An 18,368-nucleotide genomic window follows, 5' to 3' on the forward strand; every position below is an offset into this window, starting at 1 on the left:
CCCACGAAGCCTGCAGAGTCGTTACACGTCTCCGTCTTGTTGCTGGAGGTATTCTGTCCCAAGGTTACTCCAAAAAGAAAGATATGTTTAACCAACCTGCCTGGCGGCCCAGCGAGACGGTGTTACAGGTGTTACCGGTTGCTTGGTGACGAGTGACGAGTCGGATAAAGCCAACAGTGACTCAATACATAGCCCTATTCTTTCGGATCTGAGAGAGACCGGATTGGTCCATTACCCGCTTTTGGCAGGATAAAGAGAGAGAAGAACACGAAGCTTCTGTAACAGGTTGAGGGGCAACAGCCGAGGAGCGGGTGACAAAAATGACTAGGTTGCGTCTCGAAATGAGCGTGGTCGTGGCTGTGCGTGTCCTAACCGGGTCTGTACAGTCGGTCGCGATGCGGCCTTTTGAAGTTCTTGAGCTGATGGGACTGAAGGTTTGGGAAGCTGAGAAATCCCGGATCAGAGTCGCACTGGGCGAGTTAGTGCGTGGGGTTATTGCCAGGGTCGGCTTGGGGGGAGCACCTCGCATGTTAGCAGACCTGAGTGGTGGAGCCAGAGCGCATCAGTTAGCTGTCAAGGTACCTCGGGGCTCACACCTTCCTTGGTCGAATGCAGGTCATCCTGCTTCGCAGTCGCAGAGCTGGTGCCAACCAGGGCTTCGGATTCGATGCCTGATTTTGAAACACAAAGATCGGAGCCATGCCCTGCGCACTCCTCATTCAACCTTCCCAAAGAGTCGGTTGACAGTTCAGCGGGGCTGAAGTCGGGGCCGAAAATCGAGGCCAAAAGACCGGAACATCGGCCGCTGGCGGCCTCGAATTTCAGCCGGAATAGATTATGCCTTCGAGTTTGTGTGGAAGCAGACCTTCCGGGCCGAATTACACGACGGAAACCGGTAACGACGACGACGACGACAACAACGACCACCACCACCACCACCACCACCACAACAACAACAACAACAACAACAACAGCAGCAGCCCGCACGAGACACTAGCTTCGACAAATTGAGGCATGCAGAGGGCTCATGGAAGCAACCACATAAAACGGGCATACACGGCGCAATCACGGCATGGCATGTCTGAGCGCCAACCGTCCGGCGTTGTTGGGCTTCTGGCAGAGAGACAACTCAGAGAGTCCGTCCCGGGACGGTGGAAAACAATCACAAGATCGCCATCCACAGCAATGCTGGCGCGGTGCAGAGAGCTCTCATTGGGTGTACCCGGAGCCGTCTCCCACCCGTTAACCGGTTCTTTTTTTTTTTTATTATTGCTGTGGGAGGAGCACGACATGTCCTGCCAGCCGAGATTTGAAGCCAGTCGGGCCACGCGAGATTGATAAGCCCGGATTCTCGATGATGATGCAGCTTCTTCGCGAGTGTGGGATGCGAGCCTAGCCCCAACTGCGCACACCGTACGTACATGTGACTCGCCAACCGCGACTCCTCCACCCTCCCGCGTAATTCAGCCAACAATCTTGCCCGTGTCCCCCGTTAGCGGTACCCTAGCCGGCTCGGTCTGGGCAGCCAATTCACCAAGCTCTTCCGCACCAACATGCCCATCCCTCCCCGCATCCCCTTTGCCAACCACAGCCTCAACCTCCCCGCTGCCACCCTCCGCCGTCCCTTTGGGATCAACAGCAGCGGGGGCAGCACCAGTAGCAGCAGCAGCGCTAGGAGGAGCAGCGCCAGCAGCACCACGACCGCCACCACGGTCTGGGGAGACAGCCCGGCTCGCCCCGCGGCTCGGCATCCGGCTGCCCTCCCCCTTGAGCTCGTTGTCGAGCCACAGGTGGGCCCCGGCCTCCTTGAGCAGGCGCACGCACTCGGCGTTGCCCGCCTTCTCGGCGAGGTACAGCGGGGTGTTGCCGGCGCGGTTGCGGGAGTGCACGCCGGCGCCGCGCGTGAGCAGCTCGCGCAGGACGAGCGGCTCCGGCCCGACGGCGGCCAGGTGCACCACCGTGTTGCCCGCGTAGTCGGCCCGCTTGAGCAGCTGGTGGTTGAACTCGTCCCCCTCGAGGATCTCGCGCACCGTGCGCAGCTCGCCGTTGCGGATCGCGTAGCCGAGCGCCGTGAAGGCCGTTTCTGCCCGATTAGGTTAGCCCAAGTAGCCAGTAGCCGACTCGGATCGGAAGAAAGAAGGCAAGCAGAAAGTAGCTGCGTTTTTTTCCTTCCCCCCCTTTTTTCCCCCTTCTTTTTCTGCCTTTCTGTCATTTGTTTGGGGTGGCGTGGAGGAAAAGTTTGGGGGAAAGTAGGGAGTGTCAACGTACCGGCCGCAGTAAGTCTGTTCACGGCCGTATCCAGAGTGCCCGCCGGGTGAGAGAAGGACGGAAGGGTCATCTCGGTCATCTCGCCGCGCAGCGACTGCGCCATCTTGGCCGTCACGTCTTCGTACGTCAAGCCCGGTAGTGCCAGGAGGTACGACAACTTGGTCAGGGCTGCCTCGGTAGTGAGGTCGTGTCCAAACACCACGCCGGCCCTGCCGAGCGCGGTGGCGGGAGCGTAGACCGGCGACACGAAGCCGTTGGTGCACTGGCTGACATTGACAACGACGATGCCGCGCTCGACGGCGGCGCGGATGACCTTGGTCAGGCTGCCGTCGACGCCGCCGGGGGCGTTGCCCATGCCGAACGTCTCGAGGATCAGGCCGCGCAGGTCCGGTACCCTAAGCACGGAATCCACCATCTCGGGCTTGATCCCCGGGAAGATGCGCAGGCAGGCCACGTGCGCCGTGTCCAGGTACTTGGTCACCTGAAACCCGGCGATGCTAGTGGGCCGCCGGACCAGGCCCCAGTTGACGTCGACGCCGAGCGAGGTGACCTTGGCGAGCGGCGCGCAGTTGGGGCTGTCGAAGGCCTCAAAGGAGGAGGCCGACACTTTGGTTGTGCGGTTACCGCGGAAGAGGGTGTGGTGGAAGAAGAGACAGACCTCCGGGATGACAAAGGTGCCGGCGATGATGAGAGAACCCAGCAGGTTGTCGACGGCGTCGGATTGCAGGGCAAAGATGGAGGCCTGGGAGCCGGTCAAGATCACCGGCTTGCCGAGGTTTGACATCATGAAGGACAGCGCCGACGCCGTGTAAGCGAGCGAGTCGGTGCCGTGCAGGATGACGAAACCGTCGAAAATGTGGTAGTTCTCCTTTATGGTCATGGCAATCTCGGTCCAGCCCGTGGACGAGATGGAGCTCGAGTCGAGTAGGGGCTGAAACTCGAGGACGCCATACCGAATGTGGCGCGAGTAGGCGCTCGGGGGGGTTCGGAGGCTGTCGAGGGTCAGCTTGACGCCGTTTTTGTAGGCGTGGATTTTGACTACCGCAGTCAGCGAGATTAGGTCTATTATCGCAGGAGTAGGTAGTCTGGGAGGCTGATTCTCAAATTCTCCGACATGCTGTCGTTCTTGCGCATCCTTCGACGCTATCTCCTCACCCAACTAACGTACAGCATGCCCAAGCTTCCCGGGGTTAAGTGTTGTGTTTTTTTGACTTACCTGAAGGGTCGGAGTTATCGTTGAATGACGGCCGAGGAGCCATGGCCTTCTCGAGAAAACCCGTCATGGGAACCAAGCCATCGGCTGAAGGCTGCATGCAGATCGTACCGCCCGTCATGATGATGAGCACCCGGGACTCCGGGTAGTTGGCCTCTGATTTCATCCCCTCCAAGACGAACGGCACCCCCATCGTGTCTAATTGATTATGGAATATAGACGTGTGCTGGGACCTGACCTCGCCTGACTGCAGAATGAAGGCGCCTGCTCCGTTTTTTTAAGATCCTTTCAAAACCTGAATTCGAATCCCAACCTTCCAATGTTGTTGTGCAAGGTGACCCTCCTCTTTATATCGCATTCAAGCAAGGTAGAATTGGTGTGGGTCAGCGGCTCGAATTCATCCAAGGGTTGACTGAATTGTTCGATCTGAAGCTGCTTGAGAATCCCTAAACGTGCCTCCCTTCAACAAATCGCAAAGTAAGCTTGGAATGCCCGATAAAGCAAGACCGATAATGGCAAACCGATTCTAGACCGACGACGAGACAAGAATAAACTACTGGAGAAGGCGGCGTCACGCGCTCCCGGCGCTCTCAGGTCTCTTAGCTAACAGAAAGTCCCTTGTTGGATCTCGGACAGGGTCGGGCCTGAAAGAGCCGTTGGCAACCGCAGTGGAAATTTTCTAAGAGGGGAAACAAACCCGACTTCGGGCTTCACGTCCTGCAAAAGAAATGCAGCAGTACATCGTTATTTTTGTAGCGGATGACGACTTTGGCAGTGCTCGGCAGTTCCGACAAGCGCAGGCGTCCACTCGGTGAGGATCTGATTGATAGGAGATGGTAATCCGTACCGGGAACTTCCTCGTGCGCTCGTATGTGTATCGAGGACCACCTACCTAGATCGGGGATAGTCGGTCTGGGTCGAGTCGACGTGACCGTCATTTGAGTTCCATGGTCGGAAGCTGGGAGAATGGGACGCACGAGAAGTAGTCGGCATGAAGTGTATGATTGCGACATAACGCCAAACTCTATTAGGTTCGGTCGGAGTTTTAATGTGGCTTCCAGCTTTTTGACTGAATACTTGGCAAAAGTTGCTGTGCTTTGATGATGTATGTACTCCGTATACGGATTATACATACGGTACTTAGTTATATGTCTGTAGTATTCAAGATATCAGTACGGATGAGAATCGGATTTCCCCTATAGATGGCGTTTTTTGTATCCTTACGCACTACTCCGAAAATGAAAGAAAAAAAAGAAAAAAACTTCTGGTACATCTAGCAAGTTATCTGTACCTTACCTTATTAAGGTGCTTGGTAAGAATTTGAACTGCGTACGATAACTAGTGTATGTACAGTTAAAAAATCCAAGCATTCAAGGGAGACCCCGCCTTCCTTGGCAGGGTCTGTTGATGCAGCCCCGCGAAAGGAACAATTTGCGAAGCGCCAAGCCCTCTGACTGCATAATTTCCCAATAAGGCGGGGACCACAGCCGTGTGTTAGTCGCGGGTCAAGTGGGCGATCAGAAGAATTTTCTTACCATCCTGCCCTATATTACCCAGTCCTAGTCGTCATTGCGGTCCCGGAACTCTCTCCTGTTCATTTTTTCCACCAAGAAATCATCATATTCGCCCAAGTCATTCCAAAAGGAGGGATAAGAAAAAAACAATGGCCGCCGCTCTTGAAGAAGCCCAGGTCAGCTACGAGGAGCTCTCGGACCTCGAGCAGGAGTTTGACGACGTCGAGACCGAGATCAGTGAGTTTTACGGCTCCCCGGGTCTTGTTTACCAAAAAGGGATGCCCATACTGACGCCTTCACCCCAATAGTCCGCCAGCAGTATGCCCTCTCCAAGCCGCTGTACGCGCGCCGCGCCGAGCTGGTCGCCAAGATCCCCAACTTCTGGCCGCTGGTGCTCGAGCAGGCGCCGATGGACATTGACGAGTACATCCAGCCGTCCGACTCGGCCATCCTGCTGTCGTCGCTCAAGAGCCTCTCGGTGAGCCGGTTCGAGCTGGACGAGGATGAGAAGAACGGCGACCCGCGCAGCATCGCCATCCGCTTCGAGTTCGCCGAGAACGAGCACTTTGAGGACACGGTGCTGGAGAAGAAGTTCTGGTGGCGCCAGAGCAAGGACGGCTACGCCGGCCTCGTCAGCGAGCCCGTCCCGATCAAGTGGAAGCCCGGCAAGGACCTGACCGAGGGGCTGCTGGACCTGGCCAAGGCCGTGTACGACGAGCAGGTGGCCCAGCCGAAGCAGGACAAGAAGGACAAGAAGGCCAAGGTCCCCCTGACCGAGAAGCAGAAGGCCCTCAAGGAGAAGATGGACCAGACCGGCATGGGCGGCGTCAGCTTCTTCGCCTGGTTTGGCTACATCGGCGAATACATCTCTGCCGAGGAGAGCAAGCAGGCCATCGAGGAGGAGCGGGAGGAGCGGAGAAAGCGGAAGGCCGGTGAGCCCGTGCCCAAGAAGGATGACGAGGATGAGGAGATGGAGGACGACGACGACGACGACGAGCTCGAGGAGGACCTTGACATCTTCCCCACGGGCGATGCTGTTGCCATGGCCATCGCTGACGATCTGTGGCCCGGTGCCCTCAAATACTTCAGTGAGTTTACCACGGTAATTCCTTCTCGAGTGTCCGAACCCATTTCGCTGACCAAAAAAATCAGTCCAAGCTCAGGAGCAGGACGGGGCTAGCGAGCTCGACTTCGAGACTGATGAAGAAGACGAGGAGGACGACGAGGAGGACGAGGAGGCGGCGTCAAGGCCGCAGAAGAAGCACAAGGGCTCCAAGAACTGAGTTGGGCCTGGCAAGTTTCTGGAATCAGGTCCACGATACCCCTACGTTCTCATGATTTGAACCTACGAAGATTGCGATGTGATGATGGATAGAGAAAAGCACCTTTGTTTTCTTCCCCCCTTCATAGTTCCCCAGAATAGAAAAAAGTCATCAAGATCTGCACTGAGGATTTCATTGGCTCACATTCGCTGCCGTTCGTTGCCGGGGTCGAGCATGGTGATGCTGAGTAGGTCCAGATGCCCTTGGCGCCTACGTCAATCCAGGGGCTCGAAGGCAGTGCAGGGTGGGGCATTTGGCGTCTCAGAGTTCCTTTCCGTCGACAACACAGCCCTCGAAACACAAATACGCAGCATTTATAATAAGAAGAGAATATCAGAAATCGCCAATTATTGAAGTCTTTACCTCCTCTTTTGTCCGATTTTAGAGTCTTTCCTCTTTTCATTTTACCTCTTTTTTCTTTTCATTTTTTTCTTTTTTTTGCATTTTTCGAGATCCTCAGATCTACAGGCAGCACAATCATGCTTGACGTTTCCCGCCCGCGGCCTTTGCAGTGATTCGCGACCGCGAAAGGGGTTCCACCCGCGATCTCGAACTTGGAGTGTTTCAGCCCTCTTGTTCCTCTCTTGTTCCCCAGAGCTCCCGAGCAACGGTACCTGGATGCTCCGAGCGCGCCGAGAAATTGCAGGCCGCCCTTGGCACGGGGTAATCAAGGGAATGTTTCTTTCGTTCTCTTATTCTTCCTTTTTGTCTCGTTTTACGTACCTACGTATCCGTACCTGGGCCAGGAAGTTCCCGTCCCAGCTACCCCGAGTGATCCGTTCGTCTCTTTCGATCCCTTCTTCTCCTTCGTTCAGACTCCGTTCTCGAACGTCTCTCTCTCTCTTTTGGGACGTTAACGTTGGTCTGGAACCAATGGCCAACAGTCGCTAGATCTTTCTTCTCCTTCTCTTTATCATTCTCTTTGTATTCTATTCGCCACGCGCGCTCTGGACGCTGCCTCATCTTTGTTTCCAAGAGCCGAGCTGTTGGTTGTTTTTTTTTTCCTCGGGAGGATAACCTTCATACCGAAACTCCAGATCAAATCCACGGAAGGGAACAACGGCCAGGGGTTGTCGTTCGACCATAACCAGAAAAAAAAAGGACATCTATCGTTGGTACTCTTTGACGGAGCTGAGGTCCCCCACCTTCGTCTCGCTACTCGCTTGCTATGAGCCTACTCGTCCTTCCGTCGCTCTGAGTCTTTTGCTGTACCTCCTCACTCGTTGATTTCGCAGGCGGAACCGGGAATATGAGGATATCTGGGATCTTGGCCTCGCTCTGTGTGCTGGCCCGGTGCGGGACGGCAATCGACTTGGTACTTGGGGATGAGGGTAAGGAGAGCTGGTTTCGATCTTGGAGTGACAAAAGCAGCGCAGCGGCTAATGGATTTCCAGACTCGGTTAAATCCGCAGCCAGCACAATAGCCTTTGGGCTGGTCAAGGTAAGCAGGATGCATCACGGGTGCTGAGTGTACGATCTCTCTCTCGAACGGTTCCGCTGACATGTGTCTCCAGTATTACACGGGCAATAACACGGGCGACACTCCGGGAAACCTGCCGGACCCATACTTCTGGTGGGAAGCGGGCGCCATGTTCGGGACTCTGGTCGACTACTGGGCGCTCACCGGAGACGACTCGTACAACGCCATCACCACCCAGGCGATCCTGCACCAAGCGACCGAGAAGGGCGACTTCATGCCGCCCAACCAGACGCGCACGCTCGGCAACGACGACCAGGGGTTCTGGGGCATGGCAGCCATGTCAGCGGCCGAGAACAACTTCCCCAACCCGCCCGAGGACCAGCCGCAGTGGCTGGCCCTGGCCCAGTCCCTCTTCAACCAGTACGCCTCCCGCTGGGAGGAGGCCACGTGCGGCGGCGGGCTCCGCTGGCAGATCTTCACCTTTAACAACGGCTTCAACTACAAGAACTCCATCTCCAACGGGTGCTTCTTCAACATCGCCGCCCGCCTGGCCCGCTACACGGGCAACGAGACCTACGCCGAGTGGGCCGAAAAGATCTTTGCCTGGGAGGAGTCGGTGGGACTCATCGACGCCAACCTGACGGTGCGGGACGGCGTGCACGTCAGCCTCGAGGACGGCAGCTGCAACAGCAGGGACGAGAACCAGTGGACCTACAACGCGGGCATCTTCCTGCACGGCGCGGCCGTCATGTACAACCACACCAACGCCTCGGCCATCTGGCGGGAGCGCGTCGACGGCCTGCTGGCCTCCACCACGGCCACCTTCGTCGACCCGGCCACGGGCGTGCTGGTCGAGCAGCTGTGCGAGCCCAGCGGCTTCTGCAACACGGACCAGCGCTCCTTCAAGGGCTACCTGACCCGCTGGCTGGCCGGGACCGCGCAGATGGCGCCGCACACCCTCGACGCCGTCCGCCCGCTGCTCGAGGCCGACGCCGCCGCCGCCGCCCGTGCCTGCACCGGCGACCCCGCGCCTCCCGTGTTCCGCGGCCACCCGGGCACCGCGTGCGGGTTCCGCTGGACCACCGGCGCCTTCGACGGCTCCGCCGGCGTCGGCGAGCAGATGAACGCCCTCTCGGCCGTCATGTACCCCCTCGTCGTCCGGGGAGCCGCCGCCCCGCCCCTGACCGCCGACACGGGCGGTACCTCGAAGGGCAACCCCGGCGGCGGCGCCGCGCCCGCGCACGAGGAGGTCGGCATCGGGTACGCGGAGATCACGCTCCAGGACCGGGTCGCCGCCGGGTTCGTCACATCGGCCCTCGCGCTCGGCGTCGTCGCCGGGTCCGCGTTTGTCATCCTCTAAGGTTTGGCATTAGGCAAGCCGCGTTCCTCCCCCTTCTGGTGGCTTGTCAACGTGTGGTTTTTTTTTCTGGTGTTGATTTCTTGGGGACCTATTTTTGAATATCCGGGTTTCAATCGGACAAAATAATGACTGGGGCATTCTCTGAGCATGAACTTTTTTTCTGGCGTTTATTTTTGGATACCGGGGTGTCGGGTTTGGGGGGACTCTGGTTCCGTATACGGCTGTATCGTGAGATCTTGCTCGTATAGCAGATCAATCATACGAAGCCGTGCTCTCGTCTTGCCTGTTGTAGCGTGAGCATTGATTCGAAAATGACGAACGGTATTTTGGGTGAAATAGCAGCTTTTTCCTGTCCTTGAGGGTGAACACTCAGAAGATCTAGCTGGATCCTCAATTGACTGGGACTGACTTTTCTAATCTCTGGTTCTGGACTCTAATAATCATTATCTTTTTTTTTTTTTGGTCTTTAATTCTTTAGCAAGGAATATCTCATCAGGCATACGCGCAAGCATCGCCTGCCACGGATGGTGCGAAGCCCCACGAGCCATCCCAAGGACCTTCGTGGAAGGAATGCCGACCTCTTGGGGGGATCCTCGGGCCGGCCGCAGAGTTAAGGTCCCACCCGTAGCCGTAGTGACAATCGGGAGTTCAAGAGTGAGGTCAGCTGCGAGTAGCACAAGCGAACACAGCAGGAACACCTACACCGAGCCGCCCCGCACTCGCTTCCTCCCACCCCACCTTGGATAACCAGTGCCGCTGCTCGTCCTCGGACAAGGACTCCCGAGAACGGCTTGAACTGCTGGCCACTGAGCGGACTTTGAAGAAAACAAAAAAAGAAACAATTGCAAATTGAGGGCCGTCTCATTGATTTGTCCGCCCGTAGGTAGTGTAAGCACCTCCAGGAGCAACGCGCACTTTCTTTTATAGCTGCCTTGATCCCAGGTTTAAAGGTACTGCGTAGGTACGGCCGTGCCTGACGGCGGAGTTCCGGGTTGTTCTCTAATAAGGGCAAGAGCGAGAACTTACACGCGTGCAACCCCACCTCGTCATCAATCCGGGGCGTGCCAAGGTTGGCGTTCCAACTAACCTACCTACCTTTGGTGACTTCCTTTTGGGCTCCCTTCCCATTCTCTATCCTACAAGTCAAAAAAAAAGAACGCCAGATCGAAGCTATCCAATTCGGATCATATCCTTGTTACTGAGGCCACCACCATAGGACAAGGCCAGAAGGAGAGGAAGAGGAAGAGAAACAACAAGAACGGAGAGGAGAGGAACGAACGAGAGAGTCCAAGGAAAGAGGGAAAAAAAATGTTCACCAAACACTTCGTCCCCTCTCCGACCCACCTCGTGCCCGCGGCGCTGCACTCCCTGACGCTGACGAACCCGGGCCTCGCCGTGGACGTGCCCAACAAGGTCGTCTACCGCCGCCCGGGCTACGGCCCGCGGTCGCAGCGCGTGCACATCGTCTCGGGCGGCGGGTCCGGGCACGAGCCCTCCTTCGCCGGCATGGTCGGCCCGGGCCTGCTGAGCGCCGCCGTCGCCGGCACCATCTTTGCCAGCCCCAGCGCCGAGCAGGTGCGCGCCGCCATCATGAGCCGGGTCGACCACTCTTCCCGGGAGCAAGGGGGAGGAGGAGGAACAGGAGGGGGTGACGACGGTGGGGGCGTGTTGGTGACGGTGATGAACTACACCGGGGACGTGCTCAACTTCGGCATGGGGGTGGAGAAGGCGAGGGCAGCCGGGGTGAACGTGGAGATGGTGGTGGTGGGCGACGACGTGGGCGTCGGCAGGGCCAAGGCCGGCAAGGTCGGGCGGAGGGGGATCGCGGGGACGGTGCTGGTGCACAAGATCAGCGGCGCGTTGGCGGCGCAGGGTGCCAGCCTGGAGCAGGTCGCCAAGGTGGCCAGGCTGGTGGCGGACAACCTGGTGAGCGTCGGGGCGAGCCTGGAGCACGTCCACGTGCCGGGCCGGGCCAAGCCGGACGTCAACTCGCCCGAGTATCTCAAGGACGGCGAGGTGGAGATCGGGATGGGAATCCACAACGAGCAGGGCTCGAGCAGGGAGGTGGTCGAGCTTCCGGAGCTGGTGGCCAAGATGCTGGCGCAGCTGCTGGACCCCAACGACAAGGACAGGGCGTTTGTCAACGTCAACTCCAACGAGGTGGTGCTGCTCGTGAACAACCTGGGAGGAGTCAGCGTCCTGGAGATGGGCGGCATCGTGACCGAGGTGGCGACGCAGCTCGAGAAGAGCTACAATATCCGGCCGGTGCGCATCCTCAGCGGGACGTTCATGACGAGCCTGAACGGACTGGGCTTCAGCATCACGCTGCTCAACGTGGTCAACACCGACATTGGCGGGCCGAGCATGATCGAGCTGCTCGACTACCCCTGCGAGGCCACCGGCTGGTCTGCCCCGATCTCGAAATGGACGTGGGAGGAGAGGAACGTGGCAACCAGGGAAGAAGATGCGTCGATAGGAGGCGAGACCCGGCCAAGCGGCCTGAAGATGGACGGCACTACGGCACAGCAGGCGCTCACTCGGGCTCTGGAGGCGGTAGTTGCCGCGGAACCCGAAGTGACGCGATACGACACGGTGGTGGGAGACGGCGATTGCGGGATCGGCTTGAAGAGGGGCGCCGAAGGTGAGTGGCCGGATCGTTATCTGCATCGGGGTACCGGGCCTGGCCGAGCATTTGCTAACGTTACGTATGTCTAAAGCCATCTTGAACTACCTGCGATCCCATGGCCTGTCCGGAGACGCGGTCGTGGATTTGGCCAACATTGTGCCCATCGTCGAGAAGGAGATGGACGGCACCTCGGGTGCGATCTACGCCATCTTTCTCAACGCCCTCTTGGCCGCGCTGAAGAGCCACGGCCCGGGTGAAGCATCCCCCCAAGTGTGGGCGAAGGCGCTGAGGCGGAGCTGCGATGCCCTCTCGAGGTACACGCCAGCCCGGCCCGGAGACCGCACGCTTGTAGACGCCCTCTACCCGTTCGTCGAGGCGATGGAGAAGACGGGCGACGTCAAACAGGCCGCCGAGGCGGCACAGAAGGCGGCAGAAGGCACCAAGGGCATGAAACCCAGTCTCGGCAGGACCGTGTACATCGGCGGGTCCGGTTTCGAGCAGGTCCCCGACCCGGGAGCCTGGGGTCTCGCCAGCTTCTTCCTGGGCCTGGCGGGGGTCAAAAGGGTTGATGACGGGTGGGAGAAGCTGTGAGTTAATGAGCGAGCAGAGGCGAGTGGTGGTCTAATGAGCGAGACAATTTCCCAGTTCCAGAGCAAAATTCACAAACACTGGTACCCAGCTTTCCAATATTTGTAAGTAACAGACAGAAATAACTGATCTTGATGGGAGACTTGTTTGCAAGGTGAAGATACGGGACAGGCGAGTCCTTGTAATGTTACAGATTACCGACTTCTTGTCGGCCTCTGCCCTTTGAATCCGGAAGCTGAAAGATGGGGAAAACCGGACTCTCCGGCAATCCCAGCCGTTGGCAGCTGCCAGACCGCTAAAGAGCCGCTGCCGGTTGGGGACCCCTGGGGGAAAGCCGACGATTTGCGCGGTCACCTTCGGCCCAGTTTAAAAGCTGCAAATCGCCAATTGTAGAAAAGGCGGCGGCGGCAGCAAGAGTCTCGGGCCTCGGTGCACACTAGAGCTCAATGGTCCACTGCCCGAGGGGGGATATCGCTACACACTCACACTCCTCATAAATGTTCGCCCGCACGATCGTCAGCCGAGCGGTGCCGGCAGCAGCACCAACAGGAGGAGTCTGTTGCGCCTGCACTCGACCAAGCGCACGCTCTTCTCTTCCGCTGCTGTCCCCCAAAGCCATGCCTCTCCGAGCCAAGCTGTTGTCACAGCAGCCGGCGTCGCAACGGCTGGTATGTTCCCGACCCCCTCCGCCCTTCCGCACGCCCGCCATCGCCGGCTTGTTCGATCAAGCATCGCCATCATCAGCATCATTCATTATTATTATTATTCCCATCATCAGGATTGTTTGCTGACCAGCTGCTGCCCGGCCCCAGATGTCGACGCAACAAGCATACGAGCTCTTCAAGCCCCGCGACGGTGACGAGCCCGAGGATGTCATCTTCAACAGTCTATACGGCCTCCGGTCGATCGAGCTCAACCGGCCAAAGAAGCTCAACGCCCTCAATGGCTCCATGATCCGCAAGATCGCCCCGCGCCTGCTCGAGTGGGCCAAGTCGGACATGGCCAACGTCATCGTCATGAAGGGCGCTGGCGACAAGGCCTTCTGCGCCGGCGGCGACGTCGCCCAGCTGGCCAAGTGGAACAAGTCCGGCCCCGAGGGCCAGGAGCTGTCCAAGGAGTACTTCGCCCAGGAGTACCAGCTCGACCACTTGATCGCCACCTACAACAAGCCCTACATCGCCTTCATGGACGGCATCACCATGGGCGGCGGTGTCGGCCTCAGCATCCACGCTCCCTTCCGTATCGCCACCGAGCGCACCGTCTTCGCCATGCCCGAGACCACCATCGGCTTCTTCCCCGACGTGGGCGCCTCCTTCTTCCTGCCCCGCATGCCCGGCTACGTCGGCACCTACCTCGCCCTGACCAGCTCCCGCCTGACGGGCGCCAACGTCTTCTACGCCGGCATCGCCACCCACTACCTCCACTCCACCTCGCTCCCCCAGCTCGAGTCCCGCCTGGCCGAGCTGCGCTTCTCCGACTTTGACAGCCTGCAGAACCGCCTGGCCGCCATCAACGCCACCATCGAGGAGTTCGTCACCGGCCTCCCCCACGACGAGCCCATCCTCCTCGGCGGCGAGCTGCGCCGCGCCATCGACCGCTGCTTCAGCCACGACAGCGTCGACGCCATCCTGCGCGCCCTTGAGAAGGAGAAGGGCGCCACCCGCCAGTGGGCCCAGGAGACCCTCGAGACCCTGCACAAGCGCTCTCCGACCGCCGTGCACGTCGCCCTCCGCCAGATGCGCATCGGCGCCAAGTGGAGCATCCGCGACACCTTCATCCGCGAGCACGCCATCGCCTCCAAGTTCATGGCCTCGCACGACTTCACCGAGGGCGTCACCGCCCTGCTCATCGACAAGCGGCCCGCCCGCTGGGAGCCCGCCTCGCTCGAGGACATCCCCCCGGAGGAGAGCGCCAAGCTGACCGAGGACTTCTTCCTCATGCCCCGCAACCAGCCCACGCTGCAGCTCCTTACCGAGGCCAACTACGACGAGTACCCCTACAGCGACTTCGGCGTCCCCACCGAGGAGCAGGTCGAGAAGAAGGTCATGCTGGGCACCATGACGCGCGCCCAGATCGTCGACGCCTTCGTCAAGGAGAGGAACCACAAGCAGGGCGTCAAGGAGGTCGTCGAGGAGATCCTGGCCCGCAAGACCACCGGCGGACCCAAGGCGGTCGCCAAGTGGGTGTACTAAGATGCGGCTGGGTTTGTATAATAGATATACAGGGTGCGTGTATTACGCATTGGTTTACTTGGCATACGAGGAAATACAGACTTGTAACGATTCGTGACGAAGAGCCCTGTTTTCCAGTGCCCCTTATCTCTTCTGATTCTCTCAGTGTTGAATCCGCGTGCTCGTGATCGTCAGGCCATGCATGACACGCTCTTAATCGACGGGTATTACTCACTGTAACTGGAGCCAAGGCCTCGGTCGTCGAGAGAGGAAACCCCCTCCTTTGCAAGAGAAATTTACCTATTTTCTCCGTCAACTCGGCGTGGGGCCCTCTCCTCATAAGAGGAAGTGGTGACAGTGTGAAATGAGGTCTTGGAAGGTTGAGTCGCGGGGTGAAGGGCCAGGACTTTACGAACAAATGAAAGGCAGAATGAGGGTCAAGCTTGGGAGGGAAAAAAGAGGAGGAGACGGATGAGAAGGGTGTTGCTCCCTAGTATCCTTTGAATAAATAAATAATATGACATCGGACCTCGATTCTCGAGATGGAACAGCTGTAGAGACATGCTACCGACGAGGCGCAAGCAAGTAGTAGATACTGGGGGGGCGGGCGTCTATTAATTAGTCTATCGTTATCTAACTTATCCAAGACATGCTTCATAACCCCAAACTCTTGACGCAACCCCAGAGCACCACCGGCACAATCACGTTATCGTTCCCACCCGTCAGAACTGCCTCGGTCATCGAGGCCAGCGAAGCGCACACGGCCGTCTTGGGCACCTCCGCCCTCAGCCACGGCCACAGCCTGGCCGGGTCCAGCACGCTCACGAGGCTATCCAGTCCCGAGCCGGTGGTTCTGGTTCCAGACTCGCGGATCCCCCCGACGACATCAGACGACGGCGTGACCGGCCAACCGCCGACCCTCAGCCACAGCGCGGCGCTCATCAACCCGCCAAAGACGGCCAGCGCGAACGCCGCGCTCCCCTCCAGGCTCTTGCCGCCGCCCCAGAGCCACCTCCGATGGCCCCAGCGCCTGCCCACGAGCGACGCCGCCGCATCCCCGAGCCCGACACAGACCACGCCGGCGACCATTCCCACCTCCCGGGTCGGCACCTCCCAGCCCGCAGAAGGCCCGTCTCCCTCGGCCGAACGGGGGATCGCCGCCAGGCTCAGCCAGAGCGGGATCGCGCAGCCTATCAACAGGAACATGTGACTCACGACGACGGGTCCCCGCAGGTCCCGCCCGTCCACGTAGGGCGTCAAGAACTTGGCGATCGGGCGGGACAGAGGCGGCAGCTGGCTGGCTCGCACGAGATCCAGTACCAAGAAGATGGCCAGCATGAGGGCCAGAGCCAGCGCGACGTAGCACGGGTCGACGTAGGTCATGGGCAGGAACATGGCGACCATCATGAAGTGGAAGACCTTGCGGCGGGTGTCGACTTCGCAGACCGGGGAGAGGCGGAAGACGACAGCAAGGCCGGTGAGGATGATGAAGAGCCAGTAGGCGGACAGGAAGAGACGGGTCGTGGGGCCGCCGAGGGTGAGCCGGCGGGTGTGGTCGACCCAGCCGTTTTTACAGCACGATGCGCCGGCGGCGGTATGGGGGAGGAGGGGGGGAAGAGGGATCCAGCGCTCGAGGCCGGTGTTGACGACTTGGAAGCGGAATTGGGGAATGTCGCCGAAGAGGTAGGCCAGCGCCCAACCGATGGGCTCTTGGCCGGAGAGGGCGTACTTCTGCACGTAAAGGCGAATGCCGACGAGGATGACGAGGAGGATGCAGAGGTAGAGGTAGCCGGCGTAGAGCCACTTGCGCGCGGTCGCTTGGGCTTGGGTGAGGGAGAAGAAGGCGCGGACGCTGGACGAGGTAGCGCGTTTCCGGCGGCCTGAAGGGGTAGTAGTTGACTTGGCCCGAGCGACCGGTTTGCCCGTTGCGGGAACGGTGTGTCTTCGAGATGGGCTCTGCTGTGATGGTTCTGTGGTATTATTAGGATGAACAGTGGTCCAGCTCGTGAAACCGCCCGTCGTGAGCTCGACGTCGCTCACGCTATCCGACCGTCTGGTTTTTTTCAGAGGCGGAGAGGCTTGGCCGTCAAGATACTCCTCCACCGAACGGTCCGTGTCTGACAGGGCGCCATCGCGGTGGGCCGCCAAGCCGGAGCGAGCGCGCTGGAGAGGCAAAATGTCCCATAGAAATCGATATAGGGACTTATTCCCCGTGGGAGACCTGTCTTGCTTGAAACGCCACTTCGGCACACGAGCCAGAGAGATTCCCCATTGGATCACCTGGCCACAGGAAACAGCAAGGCCGAGGCCGCCTCCCCAGAGTAGTGCTTTCAGCATGACAGCTTGGGGAGATCTAGCCAGTAGAAGGAGGCTGATGAGAGCGGCTGAAAGCAACTGGAGCTCGGAGACCAGGAGACTGGTGGTTGTGAGTTGGTATAAGACGAGGCAGAGGGTCTGATGCAAGGGATAAAGCAACACCAAAACCTCCCGCGAGATCCCGTCACTCAAGAGCGCTTCCCTTGTAGGCGCGAGAAATCCCAACGTGAAGGGGAGACATGATAGCAGCCAGTGGCCGCCGCTGTAGTACTCGGAGTCTCGGGCACCAGGGACAAGCGGCCGCGGCAGTGTACATATGCTGAGAACCAAACTCGGTAGCACAGCGCCATTGACGTTCTCGGCGATGAGTAGCGACACAATGACAGGCACCAATGGAGGGTAGATGACGGGTGATGGATCGAATGTCGCGGGAATGCGTAGTGGGACAAGGCTCCGAGGCTTCCCCCGGCGATACGCCCAAGCAACCAGTCTCAAGGGGTAGGCCACAGCCAGACCGCAGAACAGCCCGCCTACGGCTATGAATTCTACGGTGACCATTAGTTTGAAGCCGTGTACTTCAAAGCAGCAGACATTTACCTCTCTGGTACAGGCGGAGAAAGGGCCAGACCTTGGTGCTGGAAGCAACCATTGCCCCTTGGCACACGACCAGGAGCACTTCGGTGGCCCTTCGAATCAGCTCCTTGCGCCGGCAAGCCCTCTCCGCAGCACCCCTCTTGACACGTCCGTAACCTCCATGATGTGAACTCGCATGCAGTTCGCGACCCTCCTCTTCCAGCACTGCCGGGGAGAGCAATGGCGTGGAACATGCCGACGCCTGCTCACTTCTGCCCCTCAGTCCCTTATGCGGCCGTGTCTTTGGAGCGGGCAGCCCCTTGAGGAAGTGCTCGTCGTCAGCTTCGGTGCCGCTCTCGCTGATGGGCGAGTCTCGCGCAAAGGCGGGGAACGGGTGTGTGGATGTGGCGCTTGAATAATGGCCGGTGGTGATCGGTTGGGACGTGGGATGGTCGGACGCTTCGAAGAGCTCCGAGTTCAGCCTGTGATAAGGGTGCGGCGAGCGGGAGAGAAGTCTCCAGGTATCGTGGTCGCGGTCGGCGCGGTCGGGGCCGATTGGGGCTGTGGGCGGTTGCGATTGCTCAGGCATGGCCGGTCAAGGACTCGAAAAGGACGACGTCGATCTGGCGCGACATGGGCCAAAAGCTCCCGGGGAGGAATCCTCGCCGTTTTCTCTCAATATAAAATATTACACATGCAAAATCGTCGCCAGAGTATAGATTGGATGTTTCGTGGCGTAATCCCGCATTGTTGGATGTGCTCGGGAAAGATGAGCTCGCTTGGCTGATCTGGTGCTGTTTCAAGCTTCAGATCATCACATGAAAGCGTGTGCCAGCTTCTTGGTCAGCCCAGAACGCACACACCAAAGACCACCTTGACTGTTAACCTTGCCAAGCCCGGCTAAGAACGTTTGCGCCACAAACGGCAGGTAACAATTCGACGCAACAGGAAATTCTTATTCTTATTTGGGTCGAATAAATGTTCGGGTAGGCAAGGT

The 18,368-nt window shown here is 58.9% G+C and overlaps 7 protein-coding genes across 7 annotated transcripts; 5 read left to right on the forward strand and 2 right to left on the reverse strand.

Annotated features, from left to right (window-relative positions):
• Nucleotides 1–667: 667 nt before the first annotated feature.
• Nucleotides 668–997, forward strand: MYCTH_2125822 (uncharacterized protein; the record flags this gene model as incomplete). The annotated part of the gene is made up of 1 exon (XM_003662032.1): nt 668–997. One exon carries the CDS (start codon nt 668–670, stop codon nt 995–997), a length of 330 nt encoding a protein of 109 aa, XP_003662080.1.
• Nucleotides 998–1,400: 403 nt separating this feature from the next.
• MYCTH_2302215 (uncharacterized protein) lies at nt 1,401–3,917 on the reverse strand. Its single transcript, XM_003662033.1, has 3 exons — nt 3,485–3,917; nt 2,269–3,306; nt 1,401–2,083 (listed from the first exon to the last, which is right to left on the reverse strand). Exons 1-3 carry the CDS (start codon nt 3,672–3,674, stop codon nt 1,464–1,466), a joined length of 1,848 nt encoding a protein of 615 aa, XP_003662081.1. The 5' UTR covers nt 3,675–3,917; the 3' UTR covers nt 1,401–1,463.
• A 970-nt stretch (nt 3,918–4,887) lies between these two features.
• On the forward strand, nt 4,888–6,667 carry MYCTH_2302217 (uncharacterized protein). Its single transcript, XM_003662034.1, has 3 exons — nt 4,888–5,232; nt 5,304–6,083; nt 6,148–6,667. Exons 1-3 carry the CDS (start codon nt 5,145–5,147, stop codon nt 6,276–6,278), a joined length of 999 nt encoding a protein of 332 aa, XP_003662082.1. The 5' UTR covers nt 4,888–5,144; the 3' UTR covers nt 6,279–6,667.
• A 402-nt stretch (nt 6,668–7,069) lies between these two features.
• On the forward strand, nt 7,070–9,512 carry MYCTH_78540 (glycoside hydrolase family 76 protein). The gene is made up of 3 exons (XM_003662035.1): nt 7,070–7,648; nt 7,712–7,758; nt 7,832–9,512. The coding sequence occupies exons 1-3, from the start codon at nt 7,567–7,569 to the stop codon at nt 9,095–9,097; spliced, it is 1,395 nt and encodes a 464-aa protein (XP_003662083.1). The 5' UTR covers nt 7,070–7,566; the 3' UTR covers nt 9,098–9,512.
• A 724-nt stretch (nt 9,513–10,236) lies between these two features.
• Nucleotides 10,237–12,329, forward strand: MYCTH_2302225 (uncharacterized protein). Its single transcript, XM_003662036.1, has 2 exons — nt 10,237–11,738; nt 11,815–12,329. The coding sequence occupies exons 1-2, from the start codon at nt 10,406–10,408 to the stop codon at nt 12,312–12,314; spliced, it is 1,833 nt and encodes a 610-aa protein (XP_003662084.1). The 5' UTR covers nt 10,237–10,405; the 3' UTR covers nt 12,315–12,329.
• Nucleotides 12,330–12,679: 350 nt separating this feature from the next.
• On the forward strand, nt 12,680–15,026 carry MYCTH_2302228 (uncharacterized protein). The gene is made up of 2 exons (XM_003662037.1): nt 12,680–12,979; nt 13,124–15,026. Exons 1-2 carry the CDS (start codon nt 12,929–12,931, stop codon nt 14,501–14,503), a joined length of 1,431 nt encoding a protein of 476 aa, XP_003662085.1. The 5' UTR covers nt 12,680–12,928; the 3' UTR covers nt 14,504–15,026.
• A 74-nt stretch (nt 15,027–15,100) lies between these two features.
• On the reverse strand, nt 15,101–18,103 carry MYCTH_2138515 (uncharacterized protein; the record flags this gene model as incomplete). The annotated part of the gene is made up of 3 exons (XM_003662038.1): nt 17,396–18,103; nt 15,308–17,343; nt 15,101–15,115 (listed from the first exon to the last, which is right to left on the reverse strand). Exons 1-3 carry the CDS (start codon nt 17,958–17,960, stop codon nt 15,101–15,103), a joined length of 2,616 nt encoding a protein of 871 aa, XP_003662086.1. The 5' UTR covers nt 17,961–18,103.
• Between the last annotated feature and the right edge of the window lie 265 nt (nt 18,104–18,368).

This window comes from Thermothelomyces thermophilus, chromosome 2 (genome assembly GCF_000226095.1).
Source record: "Thermothelomyces thermophilus ATCC 42464 chromosome 2, complete sequence".
In the NCBI taxonomy this organism is placed as follows: Eukaryota; Fungi; Ascomycota; class Sordariomycetes; order Sordariales; family Chaetomiaceae; genus Thermothelomyces; species Thermothelomyces thermophilus.